The sequence below is a fragment of the Ovis canadensis genome, chromosome 13 (genome assembly GCF_042477335.2).
Source record: "Ovis canadensis isolate MfBH-ARS-UI-01 breed Bighorn chromosome 13, ARS-UI_OviCan_v2, whole genome shotgun sequence".
Lineage (NCBI taxonomy): Eukaryota > Metazoa > Chordata > Mammalia > Artiodactyla > Bovidae > Ovis > Ovis canadensis.
The window spans coordinates 37,165,610-37,177,930 of record NC_091257.1 but is presented as its reverse complement, the minus strand read 5'-3'; the positions used below and the strand labels follow the sequence as shown (position 1 = coordinate 37,177,930).

The window sequence follows — 12,321 nt, the reverse complement described above, 5'->3', positions numbered from 1 at the left end:
CAACTCAGGCCGAGTAGCTCCATTCTGCTGCGTTTTACAAAGCAAGTCCAATGACCTTATTGAAATAACAAGCCGATTCTAATTCCATTTGATATCCTACACTGGGCCTTCAACTTGATTTCTGGCCCTTCTGGTTAGGACCCTGAGTTTGTAATTGCATCCCTTAATGGAAGTGAAGAACTTTTCGTAGATCCTACGTCGTTTAATTGCAAAAATACAGCTAAAAATACAGAAGGACGACCGTTTAATTAATCAGGAAAGACTTGATTCGGGTCTAAAATGACCAATCGTTCTTCAAGAATAGATATAAAAAGTGCAGTGGTGGGGAGCCAGTGAGGCCCCCATCCAGGGTCCGAGGACTTCACGCGGCACGCGGGGAACGCTTTCTCGGGGAGAAGACCCTTAGGAACAGGCGCGGCACAGCGCAGGGCGCTTCGGGGACGTGAATCCCCAGGTTCCCCGCAGGTCTCCGGGCTCCCGGGCCTGAGCGCGTCGCTGCGCGCTCCTGGACCATCCTCTGCCCGGGGACTGGGCGCTGCGCCGGGCGTTCCTGCGCCGCCGCCCGCGACCCGAGGCTGGAGGAGGAGGGTGGGCGTACCCCCGCCCCCCGCTCCGCGCGACCCCCGCCCCCCGCTCCGCGCGACCTTTGGGCACCAAGAACGTCAGTCCGCCTTGGAGTGGGGGTGGGGTACCGGCTGGGGCCGGGGAGAGGAGAAATGCAGGGCAAGGAGTGCGCGGGCTTGAGCCCTCCCCGCCCGCGTTGTCCCCCAAACCGCCGCCGCCGCCCACCTGGCCGCCCCTGCTGCGGCAGCGGCCGGAGGCGCGCTCCCCGGCCTCCGGGGCGCGCTGTCTGCGGAGCTTGCCGGGCGTCTGCCCTCCCCCACCCGCGCCTCGCCCGCCCTCCCCCGGGGCCCGACGTGCTCGTTCCCTGCCACTTCGGTCGGGGCGCGCCGGTGGGTTTGGCCTGCGCCGCGGCGGCGAGGCGGGGGAGCGAGTGAGCGCGAGGGGCGGGAGCGAGTGTCTGTGTGAGTCACCGGTACCTGGAGTGCGAGCGGCGCAGAGCGAGCGGCGCGGAGCCCGAGCCGGAGCCGAGCCCGAGCCCGCGAGCGCGGCCGCCCCCCTCCGGCGCCAGGCCCCGCTGCGCACCCACCCGCGCCGCCGCCGCCTCCCCGCGCGCCGCGCCGCCCGCTCCCCCCGGCCCCGCGCCCGGCCGCCCGCCGCCCTCCCGCCTGCCCCGAGGCGGTGCGGGGCTCGCCGGGGGATGTCACAGCGGCTCCTCGGAGCCCCCAGCCGCCGCCGCCGCCGCCCAGCCGCCGCCCCCGGGAACCGCGACAATGAACCCCCAGTGCGCCCGCTGCGGGAAAGTCGTGTATCCCACCGAGAAAGTCAACTGCTTGGATAAGGTGAGCGAGGGGGCGCTGGGCCAGCCGAGACCTGCCGGGCTCCGGGCTGCACCTGCTCGGAGAAGTTTTGGCATCTCGGTTGAAAAGAGAAGAGTGGGTTTGTGCCTGTGTGTGTGTATGTGTGTGTGTGTGTATGTCTTGGCATCCGGTGAGGGCACACGAAGACGCCCGCAGGAGTGCCAGAGAGCACGCGTGGCGACCGTGATGCTGGAACCGGGAAAGGCTTTTGTCGGGGTGCGGGCGGCGGGGGTGCGGCGCTGCGCCGGCGGCGGCAGAGCGGCTGCGGAGGGCGCCTGGCCGAGCGCGGCGCGGGGCCGGGAGAGCCGGGGCTGGGCCCCCAGGGGCAGTGCGGCTGGCTGCACCCCTCCCACCTCCACTTGGACCCCTCCTTGTCCTGCACCCGCACCCCAAGGATCCGCCCGGATCCCCACCTCACTCCCGCCCCGGCGCCTCCCACGAAGGCGGCGAGGTGGAGAGGCAAATAGTAATTAATATGTCATGGGGCAGCCGCTGCCGCATTGCTAAGAATAATCCCCGCCGGAGAGCCCGGGCTGAGCGCGGCGAGCCAGACCCACGGGGGGCTAATCCACCCGGCTGGGAATTCCAGAGGAAGTGGCTTTAGCCCAGCCCCTGCAGCCCTGCTTCGCTACCCTTCCCGGGCGTGGATGGAGTTTAACAGCCCAGGGGAGAGACCCTGGCTCTATCCTAAGTGACAATTGAACCCTGCCGAAGGCGGTCCCGGTGAAATTTGGCAGTGGTCACACAAATGCCTGTTAAGAGCACGCCGTCATCCCTATAGTCATTCCAGACAGAGTCCATCTTTCTCGCAATTTAGTGGAAGCTGGACAGGCATGGGGAGACCAGGGGTACCTACATAGTGCGCCTCTTGCCACTTCGGGTTGCCTGACTTGCGGTGGACACTGTTTATCAAGATGCCCCAGACAGTTTAGGCGCTTTGAACTGGATTCATTTTCCTTGAGGCCACTTCACAGTTTCTATTTCTCCATTAACCAGGCGCAGAATTCCTTTTTGGCTGCTCACAGAAGTGTGATCCGGGCAGAGCCCTTGGCATTTCTTCCATCTGAGTCTGTAAACTGCGGTGGGGATTCATTTAAAACTCAGTTTTAATAACTGCCGGCGTTATTTACTTAACTGAAAGTCTGAGACGTCCACTGGTACCTACAGTCATTTTGTTGTAGTATTTTCAGATAGGAGGACTAAAAATGTCTGTTTTCTGTACCCATCCTGGAAAGAACTGGCATTGTACTGACATTTCAAACATTTATTTTTTTTCAGTATTGGCATAAAGGATGTTTCCATTGCGAAGTCTGTAAGATGGCTCTCAACATGAACAACTACAAAGGCTATGAAAAGAAGCCCTATTGTAATGCGTAAGTATCGCCAACATGGTGTGCCAGGTGCGGGCGCAGCAGCAGAGCAGAGAAGTGGGTGGATCTGCCTGTTCTGAAGAATTGGCTTGCTGTTGTCTCCCAGGTGTGGCGGTGACCAGTTATCTGTTTATGCCACATCGTCTGGGGCCATGCACTTTGCTGAAGGTCATTGCATTTTTGTCTTTCTGATGTGCTGGGTGATTTGTGTGTGTCTTCAAACAAGGTTAGTTCTTGAGATTCAGTGTTGTAGTTAGAGACATTGGTTAGAAGCTGAGGAACTTACACACCTGAGAACATGCAAGCTATGAAATGCATGTCAGATTTGCAGTTTATTCATATGCCAGTTTCCATTTTAATCATATGGTATGGCCATGCTACGTTTTCTGCCCCAACCTAGTCTCTTGGAGAAAGGAGTCTTGCTCCTTTGGCCTTAGCTGAGACCGCTCTGGAGATGCTGGAGCTTAAAAAGGGAAGCAAAGAATTGAGACCTGGGTATTTCCAACTGGTTAATAGTAGGTCTGTTGGTGGAGATTAAAATTGGTAAGTTATCTTTGGTGGGCTTTACAGTTGGCATGCTTCCAATCCATGGTAATTGTGATTAGGTAGCATTTATACAGTGCTTGGAGAAGGCAATGGCACCCCACTCCAGTACTCTTGCCTGGCAAATCCCATGGAGGGAGGAGCCTGGTGGGCTGCAGTCCATGGGGTCACTAGGAGTTGGACACGACTGAGTGACTTCACTTTGACTTTTCACTTTCATGCATTGGAGAAGGAAATGGCAACCCACTCCAGTGTTCTTGCCTGGAGAATCCCAGAGACGGGGGAGCCTGGTGAGCTGCCGTCTCTGGGGTTGCACAGAGTCAGATACTACCGAAGCGACTTGGCAGCAGCAGCAGCATACAGTGCTTATCATTCCTCAGGCCCTATGCTAAGCACTGTGCATACTGACTCATTTAATCCTTACAGACCTTACAGCTTAGAGGGTTGTTATTATTCCCATTTGTCAGATGAAGGAGTTGAGGCTTTGAGAGGATAAGCCTGGGAACGGGGCTCAGATCACTCCTGGAGCCTGCAAATGGTCAACATAGCCCAGTGGGTCCAAATGGCTACCTTGTTACTCTCCGCCTGTGTTTCTCCACTTTTTGAGCATCCTCCCACTCAGACTATTTTCGACTATGGGCTTTTGGCCCTAATGGCTGAACCTTTTTCTTCCCGGTTCCCTTGTCGGGGCTTATCCAGCCTGGAGGCAGCAGAGGAGCCCTAGCCTTCTGGCTGGAATATTGCCAGAGATTCATTCTCCCTGGAGTTTTGAAAACAGGTTTGTTCAGGTCTTCTGGAGATGGAGGGCCTGTGGTTCATTCCTGCTTCACTCATGGGAGTGATTTTTTCATAGATGGTAAATTTTTGGTAAACGGATGTAATGTGCTCATACCTCTCTGGTGAATAACTTAATTAAGAATCTCTTTGTATTTCCTTTGGTCCTAGTTTAGTGTTTACAAATAGACCAGAAACGTAAAACGGTAGCATTGAACAGAATTCATGATTTGAATAAGTGAAGTCCACAGATAGTCCATTGATGTTTTCAGCCCTCCTGTATCACGCCTCTTACTAGAATAACACAGAGCAATAAATGAGGTCCCAGTGTCATGATCACCTGCTTCTCTTAGAGGTATGGAGGCTTGGTTAGAGATTAAAAGCAGGCAGCAGTAACTAGAATGGAGAGCACCGCCCCCCATCCCACCCCTACGACCCATAAGCAGGATGATTGGTCTTTGGTTAAAGGAAAGTGAACCCTGTAACTCTTCCAGCCTGTGGCCTGATTCCATCAGGCTGCTTGGGCCACATCAGGATTCTTTATAGCTTCACAGTCTGAAGTTTAACCCAGTGAGAAACTTTGGTGGTCCTGGAGGAATGGGGAGGGTAAGGGGAAAGGCAGGAAGAGGAAAGCCAGGAAAGAGAAAAGGAGAAGACAGCAGCAAATATATACGTATATGCATAATGTATTTATGTGTATATATATATATGTATGTAGGATATATCTATACTATATACATATGAGCTTCCCAGGTGGCTCAGTGGTAAAGAATCTCCTGCTTTCCAAGCAGAAGACTTGGGTTCCCTTGGGTGGGGAAGATCCCCTGGAGAAGGAAATGGCCACCCATTCGAGCATTCTTGTCTGGAAAACCCCATGGACAGAGGAGCCTGGTGGGCTGCAATGGTGTCTCAAAAGAGTTGGACACGACTCAGTGACTAAACAACAACAACAAATATATGTTTATAGACATACACATATGCTCACACACGCAAAGAACTGAATGAGGGAGAAAAAAGATGACAAAAATAAAAAAGGACAAAAGAAAAAGAAGTGTAACTGAAGTGGAGTCTTTGACTGCTTTGGGTCACTTGAAAGTTCAAAGCTTACTGCTGAGTTTCAGTTCACTCCAGTTAGAAAAGACCATCAGATTCTGCAGCAAGTCATGGTTGGCTGGTTGGTCCCCTGACTTCAGTGAACTAGCGCCCAGAACTGTGGAAATTTGGACTCCCCCCAAACGCAAACCCTCTCTTTGTAGATAGGAAATATCCTGCTATGTTGTTTCATAGATCTGAGTCTTATTTTTAATACTTTAGGTGTATCTAAATGGAATGCTTACAGGTTTTCTCTCTAAAATTTCTTATGTACTTTCTAGTGCTTTGTTATTAGGTTCAGGTTGAGTTTTGGGGGTTAGCAGCATCTCCGATGTTTTGCTTAATGTTGGAACTGGTAGTCCACTTCATAGAGCAGCAAGACAAGGAAAGACAGAAATCCATCTTTAGTGAGTACAGTTGACGGCTTAAATGTTTAATTTAGTTTTACATTCATGTCACAGCTTGATATGCTGTCTCCCAGAAAACAAGCCTGGCAAGCTTGCAGGTTCTGCCTGCTGTTCCAGGCTGGTAGGCCCCTATTCTTGACCCTTATTTTTCCAAGGGCACAGGCTGCCACGTAAATTCACTGGTCAGTGTGGATTACCCTCTGGAGATCCCAATGCCTTTGCTCTAAATCAGGTGCTGTGTGTCAATCAGCTGTTCCCTGTGGTCTTGGCCAGAAGGGCTGCCATCATTTCTCTGGGTCACTGGTGGAAAATTGATTCTCTGAAGCATACTGCTACCAGAAAATGAAACATTCTATGTCCATGTAAAGTAATATTTTATCTGCCCCTGGTTTGGCTCAGGAGTGAATATATATACATGCTTAAATGAAAATGACTGTTCTTTACCCCCTGTAACTTTTTATTGTGAAGATTTTCATGCATACAAAATGGTTCAAAGAATAAGGCAATGAACTTCCGTATACCCTTCACTGAGATGTAACTGTTCTTAACATTTTGTAGTATTTGCCTCATTTGTTTATCTAGTTATCTATCTAGATATATTTATTATTGTTGGGCCATTCATCAGTTTTAGCCATCATGTTAGTTTCATACATCAAGATATTTTATCCCTAAAAATGACATCACACGGTACTAAGACTAAGGATATTTTTCTTAAGGAATTACAGAGCCAATATCACACTTAAAAATTTAACAGAAATCTCATAATAGCTTTTAAAATCTTGTTCATATTCACATTTCCTTCACTAGCCTCAGGATATCTTTGGTAGCTTTTTTTTTTTTTTTTTTTTAAATTTAAATCCAGGATCCAATTAAGGTTCATACTTTGCATTCAGTTGTTATAAAAATGACAGCTTTTCTTGATTACTGGAGATTCACCATCAGTTGTTTAATTTCTGCTGTTTTACATAACCTGTCAGAGCTTTCAGGAAGAGGACTTAAGTAGCATTTCTTGTAAAAATAATGCATGTAATTAACTTAAGAACCTTTAAAGTAAATATTAAAATATGCTGAAAAAATTTGAAAGCATAAGCAGGCATTTAGGGTTTTTTAGGAAAACATAAAGGCTTTTCATTTTTACTGATACCCAGGGGCAATTTTTTTTTAAATGGAATAAAGTAGTGAGTATTTTCTTTAGTTTAAATGTGTTGCTTGTTTATATTCTCATGTGTTTAGAGAAGAAACAAGTTTTCTGTTTGATTTCATGCAAAGGAGAACATGTGTAAAATATAATTTGCATACTATTTAAATTTTGATCTTTTGATAGAAAGATCAAAGTATAGTGCACACTAGTTGTAAGATTAGGCATGATACACATTTAGTTCCCAATGCAGCGGTGTACCCTGGTAGAATATTTAAAAAACAAACTGATCGACTTGAGCACATGTCATGTTTCCACAAGCCTTTATGTTTTGTCAGCAGGCAGTGGATTCTTTTGCACATTCAAGATTTCTTCCCATCAGGGAACTTGCAAAGAAAAGAGGACTAGGCGATATTTTTATTGCTCATAAATGCTGGGAACATAACACTAGCTGATTAGACAAAAAACACTGCTCATATCTGTAGGTGAATTAGCATGCCAAGTTAAACTATAAATGTATTGCTACCCAACAAGCCCTACGGAGAACATAAACCCCTTAAGGCTGTTTGTCAAATAGAGAGTTTAATGTATTGTAAGTGCCAGAATTGCATTTATTATATGTTTGTAAAGAACATATTGGTTCTTAAGATATTCTGAGCAGTATCATCACTTCGCAATGCCAGTGACTGGCCATTTCATGTACTATCACAAAGCAGCACGTTATTTTAGGTCAGGGGAAGGGCCAATTTATGATGCCATCTCTTAGTGCAGCACTGCCAATAATTTCCCCAAATCATCACTTTTGCAGGGATTTTTGGGGGGCTGCCCATTTGTCCTGACCTGCCCACATTTAATATCCCTTGTATCTGTGTCAAGTGTATCTTCAGTTAGGGGCCTGAAGGAACACAAGTGTCTGTACTAAATATGCTTCATTATCCTTCCAAAGAAGCTTCCTTCTCACCAGATAGTTTCACTTAACATAATTTTGGAACAATTTAAAAATAAACCAGCAGGAGCCGTTCGCTGTGTTTACTTTCACTCTGCCTGTGTTAGCATTCTGTCTTGTGAATATTTATGGACTATCTGCAGCCTGGATGATGCGGGCAAGGTGCTCCTGGTTATGGGCCACTCAGAACAGTCAGCTCCGTTCAGCCAGCTTGCCATGAGGGGGGTGTCTAGGCCAGCGACCCAGCAGCTCTCATCTCCTCTTTCTCTGTTGGTGACTCTCCACCAGTGCCTTTACTAAGGGGACCTCAGAGGACACAGAAGGAAATTGAATTTAAACCTGAGAGGTTTATCCGTTACATATTTGCCTTATCTCTCCTGACGCCTCCCAAACCTGGTTCCATAACACTCCAAGGACTTGAGTTATCTCAAGGGGACTTAGGAAATTCTTTCTATTAGGTTAACTTTAATTACTTAAGAACTTTTCATGAAAGGCACAATGGGACAATTGGCAAGTTGGAGCCAGACAGAACTAAACTTGAATCCTGGCTCTATCATGGTCCACTGATTCTCTGATGACTGAGCTTGTCTTTTCACCTGTGAAATGGGTATGTGTGTGTGTGTGTGTGTGTGTGCATGCGTGCATGCTCTCAGTCATGTCTGACTCCTAAAATGCGAATAGTAATGCTTAACCTGCAGATCTGAGTGAGAATGAATGACACTGGGCATGTCAAGGTTCCAGCCTGGTTTCTGCCAAATCACAAACCTTCAGGAAACTGTGGTGCTTTTATTTCCTTGGTGATGCTTTATTGAGGGGTGAAGGAGGAAAAAAAGGATGAAAGGCAGAAGAGGAATTTCCTTAGTACCCGGTTCCAGGACCTCCCTTTAGATACCAAAATCTGAGGCCGTTCAAGTCCAAGGTCAGCTCTCTCTGCATTGGTGGTTCTGCATCCTCAAGTTCAACCACCTGGGGATCGGGTTCCACTGTAGTATTTATTGGAAAAAATCCACGTGTAAGTGGATCCTTGAAGTTCAAACTCGTGTTGTTCAAAGAAATGATAGTCACACCTGTTAGAAGGTTTATACCAGTATTTTGCATACTATGGGTTGCCACCTGTTTGAGGGTTGTATCTAAAACTTAAAGAATGAAGGAGAGAAGGGGAGAGAGAAGAGGAGAGAGAAAATATCAGAATGCGTTTGAGTAGTGGAAAGAGTACTGTTTTGGCAAAGATTTTTTCAAGTCATATGTGTAAAGTGTGTATAGCATCATGATGTAAAAAATATTTTTACTGGAAGATGTAGTCAAAAAAGATTTGAGAAATCCTAGCTTAGTTCCCTATTCTTAACGCCCCACACATCACAGAGCGTTGGAAGTTGCCAGTATGTACAGTGCTGTGCCGAAAGTGCGTGAATTCAGACAGCCTCTGCTTTCACTCTGTCTGTGCAACCACGCCCTCTCCCGTAGCCAGCCATCCTTCAGGACTCAGCTCAGCCACAAGAGCCCTCACCATCCTGTGGAGGAGCCACGAGCCCTCTTCCTGCATGGCGTGGCTCTGAGGGCAGAGCTGTCTTGCTTCCCCGGTATCTGCAGAGCCTGGCACTTAGTGCTCAATAGAGACTGGCTGCCTCAGTGAGTGTGATGGTTATGCTGCAGCCCAGAGTGCGGTCTCCGGCCTCCTCCCCCAGTTCAGGATGTGGTCCAGCAGAGCTCCTTCTGAGCCTGGGCATCTAGAGGAGCTGGCTTGAGAACAGACCCTATAGAACTTGAGTGGTGGTCCGGTGGCCAAGCTTCACCAGATCTGAATACCAAAGGATAAAGTCTCCCCGCTGGAGGCATAGACTCACCTTTGCTAATCCAAAGTGAACATGATGGGATTTCCTTTCCGTGCTAATGGGCTCAGTTTCAAAATATGGTACCTTTCTAAAAGATTCTATATGGATGCTCATTAATTTTCTTCTGGGTTTAATTATAATCTGTAAAATGGGATAGTTTCTACCTAAGAGGAACGTTTATAGAAATGAAAAGGGGAAAATATTTGTAAGCCTCAGCGCATCAGATAACACCTATTAGTATCCAAATGTTGGTCCCCTCCCTTATTTATAATAAATTGAAAGTTGCTTATTTCCCCTTTAAAGAAAGAAGAAGAATGTCACATTGCTAAAAGCAACCGTTTCTGTGGGAGGACATTGTGATACATAGAGGTTCTAGTTTGCATCAATTAGAATTCTGCCTCGTCTGACTTCTCCGTTGCCTACTGCATAGAGATGAGACCTTTTGCATATAGACCTGACGTGAGAAGCTGACAGTTGCTTTTTGTTTTTCATTTTGCTAAAACTGATTGAAAGTGAGGGAAGGAGACGCTTTATTTGAACTAAATAAAAAGGTTCCAGTGTCCATGCAACCTGATCTGATTCTCAGGTACCTTATGGAACCGTTGACGACATTGGATGAATTTTAGTATCCTTTGAAATCATTGTAGAAGGCTCTATGTACATGTCACGCCCTGAGTTCTGCCACATTTGGAAGTATTTCCATTTCTTTATGATGATCTGTGTGTTACAGAGTGATGTCAGGTTAGAAAAGATTTGGGGCTAAAGCACAGTGTTACTTCCTAAATCACAGTGAGATGCAAGGTTAATGCAAGATATAGATGTGTGCGCTTAAAGGGGTATTGATTATGTGTCAGGGGCCTGTGTAAGAGTGCATTTCAGTACGTCTTTCTTTAAACGTTTTCACATGAGTGCTTTAAAGGACGCTTGGTTCTTGGGAATGTCAGGAGGGTGAGTGAGGCAGACAGACCCACACATGACACCCCGATCCTCCAGAACTTCACGGCCCCCTCATAGCTCAGCCTCTAGAGGCACAGGAAGTACGATTTTTTCTTTTTCTTTCTGGTTCTGTTCTCCTCTAGTCAGTGTTACTAGAAGAGCTATGCTTTTTACAGTGGGGGAAGTGGGAGCTAGAATAATGTCGATGAGCTGAGTACTCAGAATATTTTGAGGATTTGGTAAAAGGATAATTTTTTTGGTTTTATTTTTAATTGAAATATAGTTGATTTTACACTGTTAGTTTCAGGTGTATAGACAAGTGATTATGTTTTAGAATGTGGTGGTGGTTTAGTCACTAAGTTGTGCCTGACTCTTGGCAACCTATGGACTGTAGCCTGCCAGGCTCCTCTCTCAATGGGCTTCTCCAGACAAGCATACTTGAGTAGGGTTCCGTTTCCTTCTCCAGGGGATCTTTCCGATCCAGGGATTGAACCCAAGTCTCTTTTTTCTCCTGCATTGGCAGGTAGAATGTTTACCACTGGCACCACCTGGGAAGCCATATATATATATATATATATATATATATATATACACACACACACACACACACATATAAATATATATAAACACACTTTTTCAGATTCTTTTCCATTATAGGTTAATACAAGATTTGAATATAGTTCTCTTTGCTATACAATAGATCCTTGTCATTTATCTATTTTATATATAGTAAAAGGATGATGATTGATTCTGACGTTCAGCTAATCTATCAAAGGGTTCTGTAGCCTCTCTTGCAAAACTAGACATGGGGCACAAACATAACCAGCAAACAGGAAGCCATGGGGAAGGACCAGGTCTGAATGGCAAGGATCGTTTATTCCAGCACTGGAAAGCCAGGGTTAACTTTATCTGTGACCAGCTGTGTGTTTTTCTGAGTCCTTGAGAGCCTCTCATCATGTTCAGCTTCTGTTTACTTTTCCACACTCTCTGCCGACTCATTCCCATCGAACCGTAGGAGGAGCTAGAAGAAAACTAGTTTGATGTGTGTACTTTTGAATAGCCTGAGATCGATTTGTAGACGGGTGGCCTGGGGATATACTTCTGCTTCATCTCTGCAATCTCTTAGACAGAAATCCTTGATCAACTCTTCTGATGCTCATTTTCCATCCAGAGCAGGGGCAGGTCAGCCTCACAGAGAGGTAGAGACATGGGATGGCCGCGCGTGGCCGTGGGTCAGAGATCTGGGATGTGGAGTTAGACGGTTTGCCTGCTGGGATTGAATTCGGTCTTGAAATCTGACTTCACGATGTGTTACTGGATCAAAAGTGTGAACTGCTCCAAGTTCAGGGAACACACAGGAGCATCATAACGGTGCAGTGAGTGCACGCATCAGTACAGAAAGACGTATAAACATGTGTTTTTGATGGTCTGTTCGGTTGCCTGCATCCTCTCCTGGCTTCTCATCCCACCGTCCACCCAGAGCCCCATGTATCTCTGTCATAGGATGGACTGGTTGTATCTCCTTGCAGTCCAAGAGACTCTCAAGAGTCTTCTCCAACACCACAGTTCAACAAAAGCATCAATTCTTCGGCACTCAGCTTTCTTTGTAGTCCAACTCTCACATCCATACATGACCACTGGAAAAACCATAGCCTTGACTAGACAGACCTTTGTTGACAAAGTAATGTCTCTGCTTTTTTAATATGCTGTCTAGGTTGGTCATAACTTTCCTTCCAAGAGCAAGCATCTTTTAGTTTCATGGCTGCAATCACCATCTGCAGTGATTTTGGAGCCCCCCAAAATAAAGTCAGTCACTGTTTCCACTGTTTCCCCATCTATTTGCCATGAAGTGATGGGACCAG

General features: G+C 47.0%; 1 protein-coding gene across 2 annotated transcripts in view; it reads left to right on the top strand.

Annotated features, from left to right (window-relative positions):
* Positions 1-907: 907 nt before the first annotated feature.
* NEBL (nebulette) overlaps positions 908-12,321 on the top strand; it is a 376,628-nt gene continuing 365,214 nt past the window's right edge. The window contains exons 1-2 of one of the 2 annotated variants that reach the window (XM_069547396.1): positions 908-1,403; positions 2,700-2,794. In XM_069547396.1, coding sequence (XP_069403497.1) covers positions 1,335-1,403; positions 2,700-2,794 — 164 coding nt within the window. In that variant the 5' untranslated portion in view covers positions 908-1,334. The remainder of the gene's footprint in view (positions 1,404-2,699; positions 2,795-12,321) is intronic. The other variant, XM_069547395.1, reaches the window with a different exon arrangement.